The 22,314-nt window shown below is 40.5% G+C and overlaps 1 protein-coding gene across 1 annotated transcript; it reads right to left on the bottom strand.

Annotated features, from left to right (window-relative positions):
* Window positions 1–14,013: 14,013 nt before the first annotated feature.
* LOC122648843 (oleosin G-like) lies at window positions 14,014–14,524 on the bottom strand. Its single transcript, XM_043842108.1, has one exon. It carries the CDS (start codon window positions 14,509–14,511, stop codon window positions 14,014–14,016), a length of 498 nt encoding a protein of 165 aa, XP_043698043.1. The 5' UTR covers window positions 14,512–14,524.
* Between the last annotated feature and the right edge of the window lie 7,790 nt (window positions 14,525–22,314).

The raw sequence follows: 22,314 nt of genomic DNA, 5'->3' as shown, positions 1-22,314 counted from the left end.
GGATCGTTGAAGAGAAGTGGATATCTGGTTCGTATATCCTCTTCTAACTCCCACGATGACTCTGAGGTACCGTGATTGTTCCAAAGAACTTTCACGTAAGGAATGATGCATCGTCGCAACACTTACTCCTTGTGATCCAAAATTTGCATTGACACCTCATCATAAGTCAAATTCGTATCTAGCTGAAGCGCCTCATAACTTAGGACATGGGATGGGTCAGAAATATACTTTATGAGTAATGAGATGTGGAATACTTCATGAACTCCTGATAATGTTGGCGGTAGTGCAAGCTGATACGTCACAGTCCATACTCTTTTTAGTATTTCAAAGGGTCCAATAAACCTTGGGCTCAACTTCCCTTTTTTTCCAAATCTGACTACACCCTTCATAGGAGCAATCTTAAAAAATACGCTTATCACCCATTGCAAATTCCAAGTCTTTCCTTCGGGTGTCGGCATAGCTCTTCTGTCGGTCTTGAGCCCCTTTTATCTTTTCTGGATCAAACTAATCTTTTTCTATGCCTCATTAGTAAAATCAGGTCTTGAAATCTTCCTTTCCCCGACCTCATCCCAAATCAAAGGAGAGTGACACTTTCTGCCATAAAGTGCCTCATACGGTGCCATTCCAATAGTCGCTTGAAAACTATTGTTGTAGGAAAATTCGACCAGAGAAAGGTACTTCTCCCAACTCCCTTTTAAATCAAGTACATAAGCTCTCAACATGTCTTTAATTATCTAGTTTACTCTCTCTGTCTGCTCGTCTACCTAGGGATGGAAAGCGGTACTAAAACTCAGCCTTGTTCTCATTGCTTCTTGAACACCTCTCCAAAACTTGGAGGTAAAGCGGGAATCTCTGTCTAATATAATTGTCAAAGGTACACCGTGTAGTCGAACGATCTGATCTACATACATCTGAGCCATACATTCAACAAGATATGTCATAGCATAGGCTAGAAAATGAGCTGACTTGGTTAATCGGTCAACTACTACCCAGATGGCATCATGTCTCTTTTGTGTTTTGGGTAATGCAGTAATGAAATCAATGCGGATTGAGTCCCACTTCCACTACGGAATCTCTATCAGTTGCAATAACCCAGATGGTCGCTGGTGCTCCACCTTCACTTATTGGCAGGTAAAGCATCTCTCGACAAATCTGGCTACATCATGCTTCATGTTCTCCCACCAATATTGTTCTTTCAAGTCCCGGTACATCATAGTACTTCCGGGGTGAATGGAATAAGGTGAGGTATGGGCTTCATTCAAAATCAACTTCTTTATCTCATCATCAACAGGCATGCAGAGTTGTGTACCAAAACGGATAATTCCATCGGTGGAGATACATAATGGTGTGTCCTTTCCCTCTTGTAACGCCTGTCGAACCTTAGACAATTTCTCATCATTCAACTGTCCTTCCTTGATTTGATCCAACAATGACCATGCTTGGATCGTCAAAGAACAAAACAAGGCAGATGGTCTGCTGATGATCAGGCCCAACTCAAAACCATCAATCTCCTCTTTCAACTTTACCTGCTCAGTCAACATACCTGCAGATAGTCCTTGACTCTTCCTACTAAGTGTGTCAGCAACCATATTAGCCTTGCCGGGGTGGTCTAAGATGTCACAATCAGTCTTTAATTAATTCCAACCATCGGCGCTGCCTCATATTCAACTCCTTCTAAGTGAAGAAGTACTTCAAACTCTTATGGTCGGTGTAAATCTCACATTTTTTCCCGTACAAGTAGTGTCTCCAAATCTTCAGAGCAAAATCTACAGCTGCTAGCTCCAAGTCATGAGTCGGATAATTCCTCTCATAATCCTTAAGTTGCCTGGAAGTATAGGCTATGACTTTTCCATACTGCATCAAAACACAGCCCAAGCCCCTCAACAAAGCATCACAATAGTTTACCATCCCGCCTGTGCTGGTAGGTAGAGCCAGTACGGGAGCGGTGACTAATCTCTTCTTTAACTTTTGAAAGCTCCTTTCACATTCTTCGGTCCACACAAACTTCGCGTTCTTCCTGGTCAATGCGGTTAGAGACATGGATATGTTGAGAAACCTTCAATGAATCCTCTGTAATATCCAGCCAATCCCAAGAAGCTGTGAATATCGGATGCTAAAGTAGGGCGATCCCATTCTGTTGCTGCCTTTACCTTTGCTGGGTCGATGGATATCCACTTGCTGAGATGACATGGCCCAAGAAAATGACTTGGTTGAGCCAGAAATCACACTTGCTTAACTTAGCATATAACTGCTTCTCTCGTAGTCTCTGTAGAACAACCCTTAGATGCTCCTCATGCTCTTCCTTACTTTTGGAAAAAACCAGGATATCGTCAATAAAGACAATAACAAACTCATCCAAGAATTCATGGAATACCCGATTCATGAGGTCCATGAAGACTACTGGTGCATTGGTCAAACCAAACGGCTTAACTACAAATTCGTAGTGACCATATCGTGTCCTAAAAGCTGTTTTGGGTATATCCTCCTTCTTGACTTTCAGTTAGTGGTATCCAGATCGAAGATCAATCTTGGAAAACATACTCGCCCCTTGCAACTGATCAAAAGGATCTTCTATTATGGGTGGAGGATATCGGTTCTTGGTGGTAATCTTATTCAGTTCATAGTAGTCTACACACAATCGCAAAGTGCCATCTTTCTTCTTCACAAACAGAACAGGTGCATCCCAAGGTGATACGCCGGGCCTGATGTACCCCTTGTCTAGTAACTCTTGTAACTGCTCCTTTAACTCCTTCAGTTCAGCTGGAGCCATCCGATAAGGTGACTTGGAGATGGGTGAATCAATGGTGAATTCGACTTCCCTATCAGGTGGTACTCCCGTTAGATCTGCAAGGAAAATCCTTCACCACTTTAATGTCTTCAACCCTTATCTCATTCTTTTCCTCTATGATGGCAGCCATAAAACCTTGGCATGCACGAGAAAGAAACTTCCTTGCTTTCATAGCAGAGATAATGGGTACAGTGGACTTGCTCTTCTTCGAGCCGGAGAATTTAAATTTCTTCCCGTCCTTGGTTCTTGTTTTCAGTCCAGTTTTGATCGAAAATCTGAAATAAATACTTTCGGATTTCATATTGGCCCAAACTAATTTCTACAGAAACTTAACATGATGATTTCAACCATATCAGAAGTCCTCAACAGAATCAATTCTCTAAACTTAATTTTATATTTTCTTTAGCACAGTGTCCCAACTATGACAGATTATGACCATCAGATTTTAAAAATATAGAAAGTGGGTTTCCCGAATGTATTTCAGGCCCTATTTTCTCTGAGGGTGAAAATAACATCTAAAGTGTCTACAGTAAAATTTTTGAAAGAAAACAAGACCTTTAGGTCTTCCTATAATTCTGCTCACTTTCGGGTACAAGGATACACTGAATTTGCAGCTTCAGATTTCTACTATTTTTTTTTACCTATCAATTCATCTCAGAGATGAGTGAAATTTTATGGAGGCTTTTTGGTAATACCTCCATGAAACTACAATAATTATTTTACACTTAGATTCAATCTCTAAGTATTTATTTTTTTTAATTAGGTTCGGGTTACAGTCTGGACAGACTGTAATACACTAAAATTAGCACCAAGTTTCACAAAATTTCTCCTATATTTAATCAACTCCGTTTCTGATTAAATTTTAGGGTCATCTACTATATACCCATTTGTACCCCCAATAAAAATTTTAAGACAAAAATCCCTAAAATAAAATAAAATCCACATGTGATATGGTGTCTAAATTCGGTTAGCCTGGGATTTAAATATGCGGTCTTCTAGCTTGTTTTCTGACCCTATGGTCCAATGGTCTCTAAGTTCACTCTAAACTAAGTTTACAGCTCTGTTACCACTCTGTAATGTCCCACCCTCCAATAAGGGAATTAAGGCCATTAATCGGTTCAAGGATCGATTGTACTTAGTTGATGAATTGTCAGAGGTAGCGATTGCAAATTTAAAACACATCCATATTATCTAGATTAAAATTGAGCGAAAGAAAAAAAAATTAAATAAAACAAAAGAAAAAAAAAAGAAAACTTATTCAAATCTAGCATCCGAACTTCAAAATAACTAAAGGAATTATCACATGTCTTTAATCAAACTACTAAAATAACCATTACATGTCCTTCAAAGCAAAAGAAACCGAAAATGAGGAAAAGAACATTAAAACTCCTAACAGACTATAAAATGGTGAGATTCATCATCAGTATGGGATCCTTCCACCTCACGATCCTTTTCCACAATGCCATGCCCTAAATACTCATCATCTGAGAAAAATTGGGGTAAGTTTTGAAGAAACTTAGCAAGGAAGAAAACCCAACTAAATACCATACAAGTTTGAAAACAAAGGATCCAATAATGCAAAACCCATAATGATAAATAAAATGTCCGGAGATGACGATACAATAAAAAAAATCCACATATCAATAAATTTCCATTTTTCCTGGGATTCAATACGATGCCCCATGACGTTACATGGCCTACGCGCGTTATATAGCCTTGAGATGCATATTGACCCATAATGCCAATTTCTCCTATATCACCATGGTATTTCCAAATGTGAGAGCATGTGAGTTGAACCACGCCATTACTTGGCCTGCGTGCATTACACAGCCTTGTCAACCCACCCAAATCAACATTGGACCATGTCATATAAGTGTAACCATATGCTCCAATAATTACATCATAAAACAAAAATCAGAACTATATTCCATGCCATGTACTTATGTGACTCTAACATTCAAAATCATAAATAAGCATATCTCATATCCAACTCATATCATGTTCATGTTTAAATTCCCAACACACATACGCATGGAGAAATCGAAACCAATTCAAGAATTGTATCCATTTATCATACTAGCATACAATGATATGTATATCTCATAAAATCTTACATCTATCCCTTCGATACAAGGTCTTCAACAGGTTGCCCAAACCGGAACTTGAAGGTTGAGGAGGGAGAGGTAGTCTTCTTCCCTTCTTCCTTTTCTCCTTCTCTTTCTTTCCCTTTTTGTTTTCTTCCTTCCTCAAACTCACACCTCTCTTCTCACTCTTCAAAATTCATGGGGAGCTAGCTTAAGCCCCCATGAATTTGGGTTGCTTGATATAGGAGAGATTCTCATTCTCTCTATTTCTAAAATCTTTTCTATTAGCTTCCAAAAACTAGGATTTATTTAATCTTCCCACATCTTCTATCTAAATAAATATTAGCCCTCAGATTAGTATAGAATCCCATGATCAAATAATTAGCTATGATGTGATGTAGACCTTCTAATTATGAGGTAAATTGCTATTCAAGCAATTAATAAATAATCCAATAGTAGGTTACCACTTGGCAGGACTAGAATATTCATTTTCCAAAATCGAGGAGAAGATGGAGGATGGATCCCACAAGATATGGCCCTTTGAATACTCTCTTATGATCTTGTCCTTGTTCCCAAATTTAACTCATAGCCAATAATCCTTAAAAATTTCTAGCAATTCTTTCCAATTTGAATTCATAGTCTATTCAACTCAATCTTGACTAAGCACATGATTAAATCTTAGTCCTACAAGTCATCATATCTCAATCTCTCAAAATCAAGTGCTAAAAGTATCTACAATATGCTCCCTCCAAAATAAGTTGAGCTCTAACCTGAGCCCCACACATGCCAAGATTACAATATTAATCATACATAATTAGCTATATTTTAATTTAAGCTCTAAAGTTCCCAGTAAGCCCCTACACGAAAATTTGGCCATACAAGCTGGCTAGAAAACACACACATATACATATATGAATGTATATATATATATATATATATATATATACATTCATACATATTTATATTTGCACGTATAAATATTAATTTATAAAACAAACAAGTTTGTAGCTAAAACATATTACCCAAATACCCTTGTAAAAAAAACTCTTAGGGATTTTACAGTCTCATCGTTACACATTCAAAAAATTCGGTCATGATGCCGTCTCATCGTTACACTTTTCAAAAAAGTTCAGTTGCGATGCCCTCTCCTTGTTACACTTTAAATAATTCGATCACGATGCCGTTTCATCTTTACAATTTAAAATTTTTTTGGTCGCGATGCCATCTCATCGTTATACTTTCAAAATTCTGTCGCAATGCCGTCTCATCGTTACAATTTCAAAATTTTTGATCTCGATGCCGTCTCATTGTAACAATTTCAAAAATCTTTGGTCGCGATGCCATCTCATCGTTACACTTTCAAAATTTGGTCACGATGCCGTCTCATTGTTATAATTTCAAACTTCAGTCGCGATGCTGTCTCATCATTACAATTTTGAAAATTTTGATTGCGATGTCGTCTCATTGTTACAATTTCAAAAAATTTTGAACCCGTTGCCATCTCATCGTTACACTTACAAAATTCGATCGCGATACCATCTCATCATTACAACTTCAAAATTTTTGGTCGCGATACCATCTTATCATTACACTTTCAAAAAGTTTGGTCATGATGCCGTCTCGTCGTTACAGTTTCAAAAATTCGATCATGATGCCACCTCATCGTACACTATCATCACTCAGTCGTGATGTCGTCTCATCATTGCAATACTATCACATCACCAAAAGTACAGGCAAGCAATGTTCAAACGCCAGGAGGAAATCTGGCCGAGCAATGCCCAAAGATCAAGATCCTGCCAAGTAATGTTCGAACACTAGGAGAAAATCCGATCGAGCAATGTTCAAAGATTAGAATCCCTGCAGGCAAATGTTTGAATGCCAGAGAGAAACCCAGCCGAGCAATATAGCCCCATCAGGTAAGTAAACGCTCAGGTAATGCTGTATGAAACCTTAAAAAGGATTTACCAAATGGTTTGTCAAAGTGTTGTTTAAAAATCTGTCGCCCATGAGTAAAGTGACGGTAGTTTTCGCTCACTGAATGGTTTTGTCGAAACACAGTTTATCATTCCACTATGTCACCTATGAGCAAAGTGGCGGTAATGCATGCTCCTGGTGACACAATCAGATGATCCTTTGTCTTCGCGCTTCGACTATTGGCACAGGCCTCGGCCAAAGAGGGGCAAACTGTAGACGCTGAATTTTGTCACCCCCCCCCAGCGATGACGACGATCAGACGCAGATGAAGGCAATGTCTCCAAAACCAACACTGTATTTTAAAACATCTCCACTCGTCCTGTAAAGCGTACATCATGCGTACGACCCCCCAGACAACCCCAGACAGCACACGCAACCCCACGAAGCAGCATCCTGGTCATAGCCCTGCAAGGCAGTGCATTGCACTATGCGGCCCCACCACGCGGCGCCGTAGCCTATGCGGCCTACATAGTCTGGCTCGCGGTGCCGCATCCTACGTGCTATGGCCCTGCTGCACAGTGTCGTGGCCTCGACGGCCTTACTGTGCTGCCCCGTGGGGGCCTAGAGCTGGATTTTTCCCATTTTTTGCTCTACCATGGCCTCGCCATGTAGCCCCGCACATTTTCCATGGCACCGCCAAACCCAAAATTTGCCTATAAAAAGGGGGTCACCCCCCTCATTTGAATAATCCGGGTTTGTGGGAGAGGGGGCACCCCAAAGCTTCAATTCTCTAGTTTTTTCCTTATTTCCTTATTTTGGGGCTCTTCCCCAATCCGACTTTGAATCTTCGAGCCTCGTCCCTTTGTTTGAAGTCCAGGCTATCAAAGTCCGACTTCCTCGCCCTTTTCTTGCTCGAATCTGGGAAACCTCCCGTGGCATAGCCACTTTGTCTGGCCTTTGAGCCCCTAGTTTCCAAAGCCTTGGAATGCCGTTATTCTGTCCGAAATCTTAAGATCCAACACACACAACCCGTTACTCTGTCCAACGAAGGGACAAACCAAGTCTTTTGCCTCCACCTGAGCTGTGGGACGTGGTCTGTCTTGCATAATTGCATTTATTTAAAGCGTACAGGTATATATTTCTTCCGTCAACTTTTTAATTTCAGTACAATGTAGTCCTTTCAAATACTTTCATGTAGTATACAGTAGTTAGTGTAACATAGTTTAATTTAATTTAATAGTTTGTGCATCATTATTTAGCCATACATGTGGGAATAGGACATTCATAAAGGGAGAATATTCGAAAATAAGAATTTAGTCGAAAGACCGGTTCATCCAGGCGAGGTGGGTACCTAACACCTTCCTACTCTCGTAACCTAACCACTTACCCCGAATCTCTGACCAGACCAACCAAAGTCTTGTAGCCCTTCTAAGGCTACACCAATGGGTCCTAGGCCCTAACCTTAGGTGGTGACTCCATTTCATTTTATTGCATGACCCCCATCTCTGGATAAATTAACACCATACTCCTGAGAAGACACATTCCTTCTCCCTCATACTAAAGGACCATAAAAAAAATCACCAACTCCGCGTTCATCAAGCGCCCCGGTGGACGGAAGAAAAAAAAAATTGGATCCTCACATGTGGCTCCTATGTGACCTGCTTCGCACTCGTGTTGGTAGGTCTCTCGTTTTCACTACCGGGTTTGCATCTGTCCCATGACGCCGAGGTTGGAATGATCCCACACGAATTTCTATCCTTCTGATGTTACGCTCGGCTTATGGTGTGAGCGCTCGTGGGGGCAGCATTGGCGGTGGTGGAACAGGGGCATGTATGGGGTGAGTTTGTCTTAGAAAATCCCTAAACAGAGCATTAGTCTGTTGCACCTGAAGCTATAGGTCATGGATCTAGGCATTCATCGCTGGCGCGTTAGGGTTGAAATTCTGAGGTAGCATGGCTGGTATGGATAGTGGTGGAGGTAGCTGCTCTTCGTTCTGGCGAGTGGCCGCAATCGGGTTGATAGCCTCTGGTTTTGCAGGATTGGCCATTAGTTCCTAGGACAGATTCTACTAACGAGGCCACCTTCGAGTGTGTCTCGCACCATGGCGAGGAGTTCATTTTGTCGCACGTCGAGAGGGTTCAGGAGGGAGTGAGCTTCTCTGGGGTGAAGTCTCCAGAGGGGGATGTGATCTAGCCATTGATAGAGAATTCAAGTGGGTTAGAGCAGATTGATCGTTCCAACAGACGGCGCCAATCTGTTGCGTCAAGAAACACTACAAAAAAAGTGTTCATTTGCCACAGTTGGGCGGAGGTCTTTAACCGCGGTTGCCGAGAACCGCGGTAAAAAAGCATTTATGGCCGCAGTTTCTATAAAATGCAGCCAAATGGGTAAAAGTTTTACCGCTGTTTTGATTAACCATGGCTATTGATATACATATAACTGCGGTTTAGAAAAAGCGACGTTGAATATCCTATTTTATCTGCGGTTTCATGAAACCGCATTGAATATACTCTATTTGGCCACGGTTCTAAAAAACCGCGGTTAAATATCTTATATTTGGCCACGTTTCCAAAAACCGTGGTCATATATATGCATGGTCATTTAGCAATATATATAAATATATATATATATATATATATATATATATATATATATATATATATATATATATATATATTTATATATACATATGTATATACACACACATATTACTAACAATTATCAATTTTCATGCTCCTCCCACAATTTTCCGGCTCGCATCATTGTCTTCCAATGAGGGCCCTTGAAACAATATCTTTTTCCCTCAAACTTCGATTGATCTGATTTCAAGGCCATCAGATCCCCAGTATCAAAATTTGGTAGTTTAGACCTAATATTTTAAAATTTTCATACTCACCTTACAATTCTGGCTTGCATCATCATTGTGTGAAAATATTTTTATATAATATTTTGACAACACATTATCTAATTTTATGATTGTTATAATGCAAAAAATTATTTATATATTTTTAACATAAAATTTCATGACTGTTCTTGGATTTTATATATATAATTTGTATATATATTATATATTGTTTTTACAAAAGTTTCTCCCTGGAACTCCGATTGATCTAATTTCAATGTCATCGGATCCCCCTATCAAAATTTTGTAGTTTACCCCTGATATTTCCAATTAATCTGATTGCAATGTAAACGAATCCCCCTTTCAAAACTAGGTAGTTTTAGACTTAATATTTTCAATTTGTCATGGTCCCCTCATCATTTTCTAGTCCCATCCTTGTCGACCAATGAGGGCCTTTGAAACAAAATCTTTCCCTTTAAACTTTGATTGTCCTGCTTTCAATGCCACCTGATTCAAACGTAAAATTTTATTTTTTTTTTCTTGGTCCTAAGCCATTAGTTGAGAGATACTAGTTTCTGGAAGGATTTACGAGTTTAGGGTTCTAGTCGATTCTGATTATTAATCAATTTTTAAAATAAAATGTGTGAAAAATAAACTTATATTGATAATAAATTTCTAATTTTTATTATTTTCTATTTTAAATGTAATTTTCTAATATATATTGGGATGATTCTAGTCTATTTTGATTATTCATATTTTTTCTAAATTTATGTTAAAATTAAGTTATATTGTGTTTCCAGTTTTAATTTTAATAGTGTATTTGATTTTTTGGATTTTATATTTTTCACCATTTGATGAAAAAATATATAATTTTTATGCCTGCTCTATTGAATAATTATTTTTATTTTTTAGTATACTTTTCTGATTGTTCTGGGATTTTAAAAAAAAAAAAATTTTCATATAAATATTATTTGAAGTCTTTCTTAAAATATTTTTTTTTTATAAATGAATAAAATTGTTGTGAATGATTTTGGATTTATAATAATAATAATAATAATACTACATATATATATATATATACCCGCGGTTATGAGTAATTGCAGCTATATATCACTATGTCGCCCCGGTTGTCTATAACCGCAGCTGTATATCACTATATCACCGCGGTTAGCTGTAACCGCAACTATATGTGAACTCAATGAACCAATTGCAAATCGACACGTATAAATATATACACCACGGTTTAATATACTGCGGCCATATAGCAAAATTTTGAACTAAAAAAAAAGCCGCCTGAATTTTCACATTCCCGCTCTTATTCCCCGCCTCTCCCTTTTCGGAATTCATCTGAATAAGAAGAAACTCTTCTGTTGCAGGTGGAGTGAAGGGGCAAAGGAGAAGTAACGGTGGTTTGAGGATGCAGTAGGGCGGTGGGGTGAAGGGTAGGGGTGGGGTACCGGTGGTTTGAGGATGTAGCAGGACATTAGTGTTGTACATAGGTGGGGTTAGTAGCAGGGCCGTCTGCGTCCTTCGATTCATCTGCGGATTTTATATTCGGTAAAGAAAAATGCAACAACAGACATTGAAATAGCAACAGCAGGCCTTGATTCTTCAGCACCAGCTGTAATAATCTCTCTATCATCCTGGTCTCTTGGCTCCTCCTCAAGTACGGGATTGTTTTCCTTCATCTCTTATTTTGTTTTTCTTTGATTGATTTGGTTATAGTTTTACTTGTTTAGTTAGTTCTCGCTCTCATCGGCTCGATTTGGTTTCCATGTTTGTCTTCCAGTTTAGTGGATGATCAGTTATTTAAGAGAACTTTTTATACTTCAGACGCCGTCTTCTTCTTCGTTTTTTTCCCCACTTCTCCCCATAAGATTTCGTTCCTTTTTTGTTTTTTAAAGCTATTGGTGGATTTTTTTCGGGTAATTTTTATTTTATTCTTTTGATGTTTCGTGCCTATCTATTTGCATATGCCATTGAGATTATCGAAGATTTTAAATTCCTGCACGTAGGTATTCCTTTCATCTTCTCATCTTCAGTTTACTTTCTTCTGTGATTTTCCATTTTGAGTCTCTTAGTAGTCAGAATATTTTAGGGACAATCTTTCATCTTCTGTTTTCATACCTTTAGCCTTTTGTATCTATAATTGTGAGCAACTGTGATTATGTATTCTACAACAAGATTAGTTGCGAATTGATATATAGTTAATTTAGAAATTCAAATATCCTGGTCTATCTTCTCTCGTCTTAGTGATGATGTTAAAGAAGCACTTTGGCTATGAATTTGGATAACCATAACAGTGTGAAGGGGCAGGCGTATAGCAAGATCATGGTGGGGATGGAGGCAGGGGAGCAATGTGCTGACCGTGCCGGGAATAACCTCCCCCACCGAAGCCGGTCGGGGTGGGTTATTCCGATTTTTTTTTTTTATTAAAACACTTACATTTAGCCGCGGTGTTTCATAACCGTGGTTAAATGTAAAAGTATTTTTCTAAATAAAAAATAATGAATTACTCTAAAAAGGTTTTACCAAAAAAAAAAAAAAGAATGACTCTAAAAAGAGATTTTGACATATAGCCACGTTTATTTTAAACCGTGGCAAAAATTCTAATACACGCGCGGATTTTTAACCGCGGCCAAAGATAGTTTTTCAAATACCACGGTAGATTTCACCATGGGTCTTAAAACCGCGGTCATTGATCTTTACCCACGGTTTGAGGACCTATTGCCACGGAAAAAACCGCGGCTAAAAAGTCAACATTTTGTAGTAAACCGTCGGGTGGAGCCTCTGGGAGTGTAACTTGCACAAAGGAACAGATAAGCAAGGGACAGCCGGTCTTCACCGGCAGGGGACTCTCCAATGCCTAAGTTAGGCTTCTTTAGCAGCAGGAAAATTATTAGAATTTAAGATGATCGTTGTGATCTATACAACTATACTTGAGTATATATAGTGTGCACTGTACGTAGAGGTGGTGATGGAGAGTCTCGTATCTTGAGTCTTCTATTCATGGTAGGAGATCTTGTGAGGGGAAAGTGTTTCCCTAGTTAATAGGAGTCCATTACTGTTAGGAGTTTCCATATTGCCACTCAACAGGGAATATGGTTTCCTTGTAGGATTACAGTGCTGACTGACTGCGATACATTAGGACTTGGATGGGTGTCACCTTCCACGTGGGGATGGTATCTTTTTATAACTGAAGCTCCCTTTCCGGGTTAGTCGGGTATTATGCGGGCTTGACCTGATGGGCTTATCCATCATATCGTCCATGCTAATCGCAACATGTCGTGTTACCATTGGTTGGCCATATTTAAGTATATCGGTACTGATTTATAGGTAACATTTGGAAACACTATTTAAGGTAGCCCTATATCACCTCCATCCAATCATTGATTTTGGTTTTAATTCTAAAATCTCCTCTCTTTGATGTTGACCTATATTTTTTATTTTGGGTTAAATTCTAAAATGTCCTCCCTTTGATCTTGAACAATATTTTCTTGTCATATGGATGGAGATCAGCTGGCCACACCCTTAAAGATACAAGGTCAAAACTGTCATTGCATATGATAATATGTTAATATTGTTAAAAGAATAGACTGGATTTTGATAAACTAATAAAAAAAATTTATAAATTTTTACCCTCTCAAGTGTGATGCACTGCCAATGCCCATAATCGAGCATCAAACAGTGACAATGAATCTAAGTGGACGAACTTTAAAGATGTACTACCCAGTGAGGTAGCACTTGAGAAGGTAAAGATCCACTCATCTGGCTAGGACCATATTGTATGATTCGTCGCGTGCCCTGCACATATATAAATCATAAAAGGGTGCGACATTACTCATGGAAAGGGCGGAAATCCCGCCCCATGATGATTTCGCATTTGCTCCATTGTGGGGCCACGCTACGAGGTAGCGTTCTAATTAATCAATTAGGTAATGGTACATCCAGTGAGCGATGATTATGATTGAAAGCGGGATTCCTCATTTACATTGAAAACCCTGCTCTTTGAGAGTGGACTAATTAATGGAGCCACTACAAAATTGGGTCCCCAGCATGCATCAATCTTCCTTAATGTTGCATTTGAACTCCACTACAAAATTGAATCCCCCTCATGCATCACTCTTCCTACATGTTGCACTTGAACTTGTGGAATGACCACAAAAGAAACTTTTGTGCAACACACAACAAATATTCATTTATAATCACATCTCTACATCAAAATTATACCATTCGATGTACTAATAAGCGAAAAGAGACAAAAAGGGGGATGGGGGAGATGATAAAAGCTAAGAAAGATGAGGGAAACAAAAGAGAACAACCAGTGACCACCACCACAGCAATCGTATAATGAACGAGAAGGCAGAAGCAGTACATTTCAATTCTTAAGCGCCAGGTGCGGCGTCCTTGACCCTACTGTGCAGGTAGCCACCATACTCCCTGGCGTAATCCTTGACGTGGTAAGCCGTATCCGCAAGCCTTCTCCTGGCGTAATCTAAACTGTCAGATCCCGGAGGATGCCTCCCTCTGAGGTACTTATACATCCACGATAGCCCTGCCACCACCGCCACTCCGAACCCACACATGGATAGGAATCCACTCACACCTATCAATAGCAATGTTCCTGCCGGTACCCATATCGGGCTGGTCAACAGGATCAACGGAGTGATGAAGATCAATCCCAAAACGCTGGCACTCAGCGTTAGCCCTGTGAGGAGAAGCAGTATACTTCCAGAGATCATCAGCGTTAAGAAACCCATAAGTTGTGTGGAATTGGGAGCATGGACTTGCAGTTTCCTCAGGAATGTACCGCCACCGCCACCGGTAGCTGCTCTTGCAGTTGGCCTCTGTGCTTGGCCAGGGCTGCTATGACGATCCGCCATTCTTACCTATTCTTCCCCTCTGATGTTTATCTCTACCAGAGAGAGAGAGAGAGAGAGAGAAAAAGAGAGCGAGAGAGAGAGAGAGATGAGATACCTGTTTTTGTGTCGATGAAGTTTATAGGTTGAAAGAGAGGTGATTTTTTGAGATTTGTGGTGTGTATGGACACGTGTTAGGAAGATTCGGTTTTAGTTGTCATGCAAGGTTACACATGGTGGAATTTGAGAGAGTAGGAAATTAGGAATAGTCTAGTACTCTTAGATTCAGTCATTTGTTGTGAAGGGGCGACCTCTTCTTTAGGGAGCTACTCTCTCTAGAAACTGTGTGACCACGCTCTCACCCATCTACGGTGTGATGATGCCTTCTTCTTAGCCGTCCATATGTGAATGATGTTCTTCTCAATCAATGAGGTTATTCAGTTTATATTTGTGATAACCAGGTTATCCTTCATTGTTATGTATTAAAGTTCTAAGTTGGCCTTTCAATACGAACGTGACCAAAAAGTTGTTGGTCGGGTCCGAAACTAAATCCAATGTTATCATTTTACATACATGCGTGGCCCACCTCATGTCCAAAGGATCTAAGATTGTCCATAAACGAGTTATAGTTTTTAAATAAGTTCTCATGCGTGATAGAAATCAAAATCACTCAATTATGGAAGGTTAGATGAATTTCATATTCGCAGAATTTGACATTAGAATGGCTCTGTTCGACATTGACATGCCCCGAGTCGACATCAACATAGTGTCGGTCGATAGAAGCTCAACATCGAGATTGGCTATTGTGCACCTTCACGAAAATGGCCGTAATTTTTCCACCCGACGTCTGTTTGATCCGTTTCTTTTTCCAACATACAGAGAACTCGAAGGGCTACAACCTTAATGTTTTAACCTTGAGCAAAATATAAATGTAAGTACCCCAAAATATATCTTGAAGATACATGATATGCATACACAGCTTTTCTTTGCAGCACACGTGCCAGCCTTGAAGATCGAGTCATAACATCCAACTCTGATATTTCATATAGAAGCTAATTCAAATATTTACCTTTATTATGTTTTAAGCTTCTCAAAAATCCAATTGGGAGATAACTCAAAATGGCCATGAAGTTACTCCACAAACAACCTTAAATGCATTTTTTTAACTTCTTCTGACATCGATCCAAGGTTAGGCGACATTGAAGTGGTGTCAAAGAACATCATTCAACATCGAGTAGAGGGGTTTAAATGGCTCATCTATGTTGATACTAGGTCAGATCCATGTCGGTTCGGGCCGTTTGACTATTGAACTCAAGTCAAGATGTTGATAGTGCTTTTCGTGTCTCTCTTTATGGTTCTATTTTGAACCGGGCTAGTTCCAAAGTGTATTGGGCTGGGCCTAGTCCATCCAGGGTTAGTTTGGAATGTCCAAATGATTATAACTTATGATCTGTATGCCCGAATTGAGTGATTCAAAAGCCATTTTTCTCCTTATTTCGCATACTACATTTTGGTATGAAAATAGGGGATAATATTGGTAAGCATGAATTGCCTCTAGTATGGGTCCCACTTGTCAAAAATAGAATCTTTTTTTAATGAAGGGGCAAATGAGTTCATATTCGTACCAAATTTGGGTATGGTAAAATAATCCGTTATTTTTCACCAAAAAAAAAAAATCTGTTCTTTTGGTGACTTGCACATTTTTTAGATTAATAATAAATGTTTATCATGTTTTCTCTTCAAGGTTATTTTGGTCATTTTGCATAAACGATTTGGTGGACTTATCAAAGAGCATGAAAAACCTCCTAAATCCATAGATACAATGTCTCTCAGCCTCAAGGGATACTCATCATCGTCAGGACAACCACCGGGGCAACCTCCATGTAATTATCCTCACACTAGCATGCTGGCGTAGGGACATACTGCCTGTTAGAGATCTCTCCCAAACTTGTGATTCAGAACCCAATCTATCTCAACTTACGAAATTCGTTTATAATCTCCGCCCATAACATCTTATGAAAAAAAAAAAAAGGGAAAAATTTCACGGATACCCCCTATAAGTATACAATATATCACAGATACCCCAAACATTGGAAAATATCACAGATACCCCTTACTTTATGATTCTATTTCAACTTAGTCTACTCAGTTAGGTCTGTGCAGTTAAGTCGCTGTTAATTCTTTTATAATGGCAAAATTACCCTTATAAAAGGGTGAACTTCCCATAATACCCTTAAGGGTCAAACCCAAAATTTACCCAAAAATAAGAATTGTTTATTATGGCCTACAATGGAAGAAAAGAAAAATAAAATGGCATTCTGAAAAGCTTACATCTATCCATCACTGGCGGCATCCAAAGCGGAAAGCTTCATCGGCGATAACTTTAGATCCTTGTCTCCGTTTATCCAAGCTTAACAAGTGAACCAGATATCTCTGATCCCTTCATCACTACAACCATCAAACGCTCTGGTCCTCATTTCATCAGACTAGATTGGGTTTCGGCTCCATCATGTTCATGTCAGAAACAGATTCAGATCTTCTCGAGTTTCTCGGCCTTGACGACAGGGTTGGCCTTGGCCATGGCCTCCTTTCCCAGAGCCTAGAAATTGAACATGCAACTGTGCTGCTCGGGGTACCGGTGCACCCCGCGGAGGTCTCTATAGCACTTGGAACATAGATTTAGGGTTTCGGGGCTCCCAGGAACCCGCAATTGTTGGTGCAATGCTAGTGTCCTTCTGAAGCTTCGAACCTTTGCTCTTCTACCATTCTTTTTTCTTTCTTTCTAACGTCAGAGAATATTTATTCTTCAGGTGGATTGTTTGATTAAAATCAAAAGAGGAAGCTCTGCAACAAAATCCCAGAGATAAAAAAAAATTCTAGAAATTTATGTGAGGAGATAGAGAAGATCGACGGAAGGCAAAAGGGTTTTAAAAAAGGCAACTAGAGATGATAAACCTAGCCGCAACGATGATGTATTGGAGGCAGAGGAGCAGCTGAGGCACCAGTAAGACCAGGGATCATTTCGATTCCATGGCACCCAAACGATCCATCAAGCCCAACCTCAACGAACCTAATTCTTCTTCATCTACTGTGTCCTCTTTGGATGGAGAAAACGTTCCTGAATACCACAAGTTCCTATTACTCAAATCACAACAATATGATGTATTGACTTTCATCTTATACCTACTGTTGGGTTAAGAAATCTCCACCAAGGGTCCTCCTGGGCTTAGACCTGCACAAGAGAACAAGGTGGACACCAGAGGGTCGGGTTTCACCTGCGGGGGATTCTCCTATGCCTAAGTCAGATCTCTTTTAGCAACAATTGAGAATACTGAAGATGGTTTGTAAGGGGCTATACCTGAGTATATATAGCATTTATCTGGAAGATAGGCGGTTCTTATGAGAGTCCCAGCATGGTAGTTTCTATTCTCTGTGAATATCTCTGAGTGTGATCTCCTTAAGAGCGAGATCCTCTCTTTCCTTTGTCTCGACTTCCTCTTTAGTAGTCCATATAGGAATGGAGGGTTACATGACCCCTGAGGCTGTGCCTGGTGTTTTCTTCATGGATCTGGATCTTGGGTGTGATCCACTGGATCTCGGGTCCCTGCTCCTTGGTGACATGACACGATCCCATTGGGAGGTTATATTTTTGGTATTACATAAGACCCCTACCCTAACGGACCTACTAAGGTTTGTTGGAGTAAGGAATGTTGCACAGTACGGTTTCTAGCGTCTTTGTCTTTGTCCGAATGGCTTGATGCCTTCTTTGGGAATCCTTTTCGTTCCTCACAGTGGGATGTCCTCCCCAATTTTTCCTTCGTCTGAGCGGTCTTCCGGACCTGTAATTGAAGCAAGGTATCCATTTGGTTCTTTCTTATGACTTGACTGCCTGGCTTAAGCCTTGGGCTAGACTCTATCTTGTCAATCCAGGTGTCTTGGAGTCATGATGCTTGTCGCTTCAGTAGCCACCAGAGTCGTGGTAAGGGGTTTTGAGGGTTTTAGCTAGGCCTACGGGGATGCTCCACGTCATCGGGCATGTTGTTCAACGTGAGGGAGTGAAGGGTTTCCTTTTCAAAAATTTGAATCCCGTCATTTCAAGCGTGCGTTGGTTCATTTTGTGGGCGCGACTTTCGTGGCATATTTAATGAGCCATGCTCATTTCTCCTTGGTTTCCTTCTTTGATTGAAGTCACTTTTTTTTTATGATTTCTTCTTTTCCAGTTTCTACAGTGTTCTCTTCTTTCTTGGCGGTTTCTGAGGTGCTCTGCTTCTTCCTTTTGCTCCTGTTCATTCCTTCATGTGCGTAGTAAAGTCTTCTTGCGCTGCTTCTCCTCTTATGAACTTTCAATCAGTAAGCGTTTATCTTTTAACTTTTTGGGATTTCTATTATTGGCTTCTCCATCGCATTCTGCTTCTTCTTCTTCTTCTTCTCATCAAATCCTCAATGGAAATCTTGTTTCTTCTTCTGTTGTGTTGACTTTTGCTAACTGAGATTTGTTTCCTGGGGGGGGGGGTATGTGTCACGCCCCTATCTCGATGTAAGATATTTTACCACATAGGGGTATGACTGGGACAATTACACATCATTCCAATACCTACCAGGATTACAGATGCAGTGTCCCGAGCTATAGTCCACTCTGTCATCACATTATGATGACAGAAAGGAACGTACCAAAATGAATAAATTGTTCCAATCACAGAGTTAGCGGAAGCAAAATTAAATTCAAATATGTGAAATTATAGAGCATCGGTTCTCTAATGATAACACATAGTACAATATCAGTGTTCGTAATCATTCAATCTCTCCTAATAATTAAACATACAGGTTATACATAATTGTAGAAGGAATACAGAAATTAAATAGATAAATGATTGCCCCAAGGGGGGCACAAGTCCTTGGGTGTACATCTACATCCAAGCCACGGTCATCAACTCCACTTGATTCGCATCCAACGATGCTCGTCAAGAGGCTATCTGCATATAAACTAAAAAGGGGTTGAACAAAGGGGTTAGCTACACTAGCTAGTGAGAGAGCAAAGGAAAATGCGCACACATCACACAATCAATATCAAACGGAATGATGCATGCTAATGTTAGATTCATTTTCCACCTAGCACACAATTCTATCGGTCAAGTATATGCTACTGTGATAACTCGGGAAACACTGAGGGTCACTTATCCTATTGCCCCAGTGAGACTTCAGTTATCACAAGGGACCTGCGCCGGTAGAAGCCATCATGACCACCCAATGGCAAACCCTGATAGCCATCACTACCCCTACCCTGGCCTCTCCCACCTCCACAGATCGCAAGTGCTTATACTATCCAACACATAAACCCTTGTTGGTAAGGGTCGTAGCATAAGGGAACAAGCATCCTAGCCGCATCTATACTATATGCAAGTCTTATCATCCCGAGAGGTATTCTGGGTGCATCAACGTCCCATTCCATCTAGTACCCGAGTACCAGCATGGCACAGCACATACATATAGTAGTTTTCATAATTTAAATAAATTAGGGTTCCGGCGCCGGCACACCTGGCACCGTAGCCCGATACATTGGTGAGCATACAATCACATTCTCAACAGTTCACAATTGGATAAAATGCAATGCGCACCATGCTTATAAATATACCATAGTATGCTTAATATTATCAATAATGTAGTAATCAAACCCAACAAAGTCACCCAAAACCCACTCACCTAACTCGGGTGTCACTCGGCATGATTGACATGAATCTCCCCGAGCATCGGGTGTCATCCGGCATGGTTCACATAAATCTCATCGGTGCACCAACCTAACATACAAAAGAAAGTATTAAAACAGGTATAGAATGGTCCCATGCTAGGCCCTCAAGGTTAAAATTAATTTTCAACCAAGACAACACAAGCGGACTCACGGGCGGTCTCAGCAAATGTGAATCCGCCCCTTACTCCGTTCAGGCCAAAGGGTAAAATCAGAATGAGCGGACCCACGAGCAGATCTTCTTACTTGAATCCAGTGGTTGATCCATTTGACACCTGAGACACACTTAAAAAGGAACGGATTCACGAGCGGATGTGCTTCTTGGGTCCGCCCCTACATCCGTTTGATTTCCTAAGACAGACTCAAGAGCAACAAGCCCTGGGCGGAGGCAAACAGAGTGAATCCGTGTCTTCGTCCGCTAAGGCCAACACACAGGGTTTATACTGGGCAGACTGAAGGGCGGTACCACAATAGATGGATCCAGTCATTCGTCTGCCGGTAGTCTCTTCTGAGATTTCAAAGAGTTTCAGCCCCAGCTTGAAGCTTGGAGCTCCATAGCATCTCAAGATCATGGAGGGGATGTCTAAGCCTTTCTAGGGTCACTAAAACCTAGGCTTGACCTCATGGATCCAAGATCCAATAAGGATTAGTCTCAATTGGGGTCCAAGGGTTGGGTCTCAAGTTCAAAACCAAGGATTCAACATCCATGGCTGCAAATGCAGCACCAAGGGGTCCAAACCATACCTAGGTAAGCTCCATTAGAGCTCCAACTAGGGACCGAGCTCCACCTTGAGTCCCAAATGGAACTCTAGGTCATTCCAGACTCAAGGAATCTACCAAAATAAAAGGGGAAAATGGAGGAGAACTAGGTTTGGGAGGCATACCTTGGTGAGATCCTCCAATGGAGGGGTGGAGTCCAAGGTTAAATGAGCCCCCTTGGCCTCTTCCCTTTCTTTCCATCTCTTCTCCTTCACCTTCTTCTTCCTTCTTGGTCCGATCAGCAAGAGAAGGAGATTTGGGGCAGCTAACCATTTTGGCATAGCTCCCATCTTCTTCCCTTCCCCTCTCACTCTTCTTCCACCTCTACTTCTTCCCTCTTCCTTCCTCCACCTTCTTCTCTTGTCCCTTCTCCTCCACGATTTTGGGGAGGGAGAGAGATAAGTGACTGGAAGGGATTCTTTTAGCTTTAAGGGGGTAGAAGGGTCCTTAGGGTGTGTTTTGTTAGGGGTCTTAGAATGTAGTTGGGTCCATAGGCTTAAAATGGGTTTTGGGTTAGGTATTAGGCTATGTTTGGTCCAAGTCATGGCCCTTAGGTCCATTTAGGTAGTTAGCGTCTGTTTGGGTTGGGTTCAAGCCTCATTTAGACCTATTAGCCTTTAGGTCTAGTTTGGTCTAGGTTAGGGTGTATAAAACTCATTATTTACTTAAGTTAGGCCTTGTAGGCCCCACTTTCATGGTCCACCTAACCAATCCATGGCAAGGGTAGGGGTTCATATGGTTCAAAGGTTCAATTAGGGTGTCTAGGACATGGGTATGTGGATCCCATAGGAAAATAACCTTAAAAGACTGATGACAGCACTGGCGGATCCTCGAGCGGATTCAGTTTAGGTGGGTCCGTTAGTGACTCTGGTGCTACTGTCATGGCCCAAACTTCAAGAAAAGTGGCGGGGCTTTGGCCCACACTTTCAAAACTTCGAGGGGATTCTTTTTATGGTATTTCCAGTTCAAGGTCATTAGTGTTGACCATAGCCATAAGGCATTACCCATTGGGTAAGGTCTAAACTGCCCCGGGGTATAGGAGTATATTTAGGGTGCGGGTGTAACATCCCCCCAACCTTATTAAAAAATTTTTCCTCGAAATTTAGGTAACCTGGGTCTCAAGGGCGAAGGCTTGTTAAACAACAATATCTTCAAATACCCACTACTAGAGCTAAGTCAAGGTCAGGTCAAGGTGAGGTAGTGTCTAGTTGACACACAGGTCAGGTTCTACACTTCATTTCCTCATATGGTCACATTACCACAAGGGTGTGGTCCATAATACCCTGGCTCAATTTTAACTGTTAGAGATGGTGGTCATACCATAC

This window comes from Telopea speciosissima, chromosome 1, assembly GCF_018873765.1.
Source record: "Telopea speciosissima isolate NSW1024214 ecotype Mountain lineage chromosome 1, Tspe_v1, whole genome shotgun sequence".
NCBI lineage: Eukaryota > Viridiplantae > Streptophyta > Magnoliopsida > Proteales > Proteaceae > Telopea > Telopea speciosissima.
Note: the sequence above shows the minus strand (reverse complement) of the source record. Positions and strands in the feature narration are given on the sequence as shown.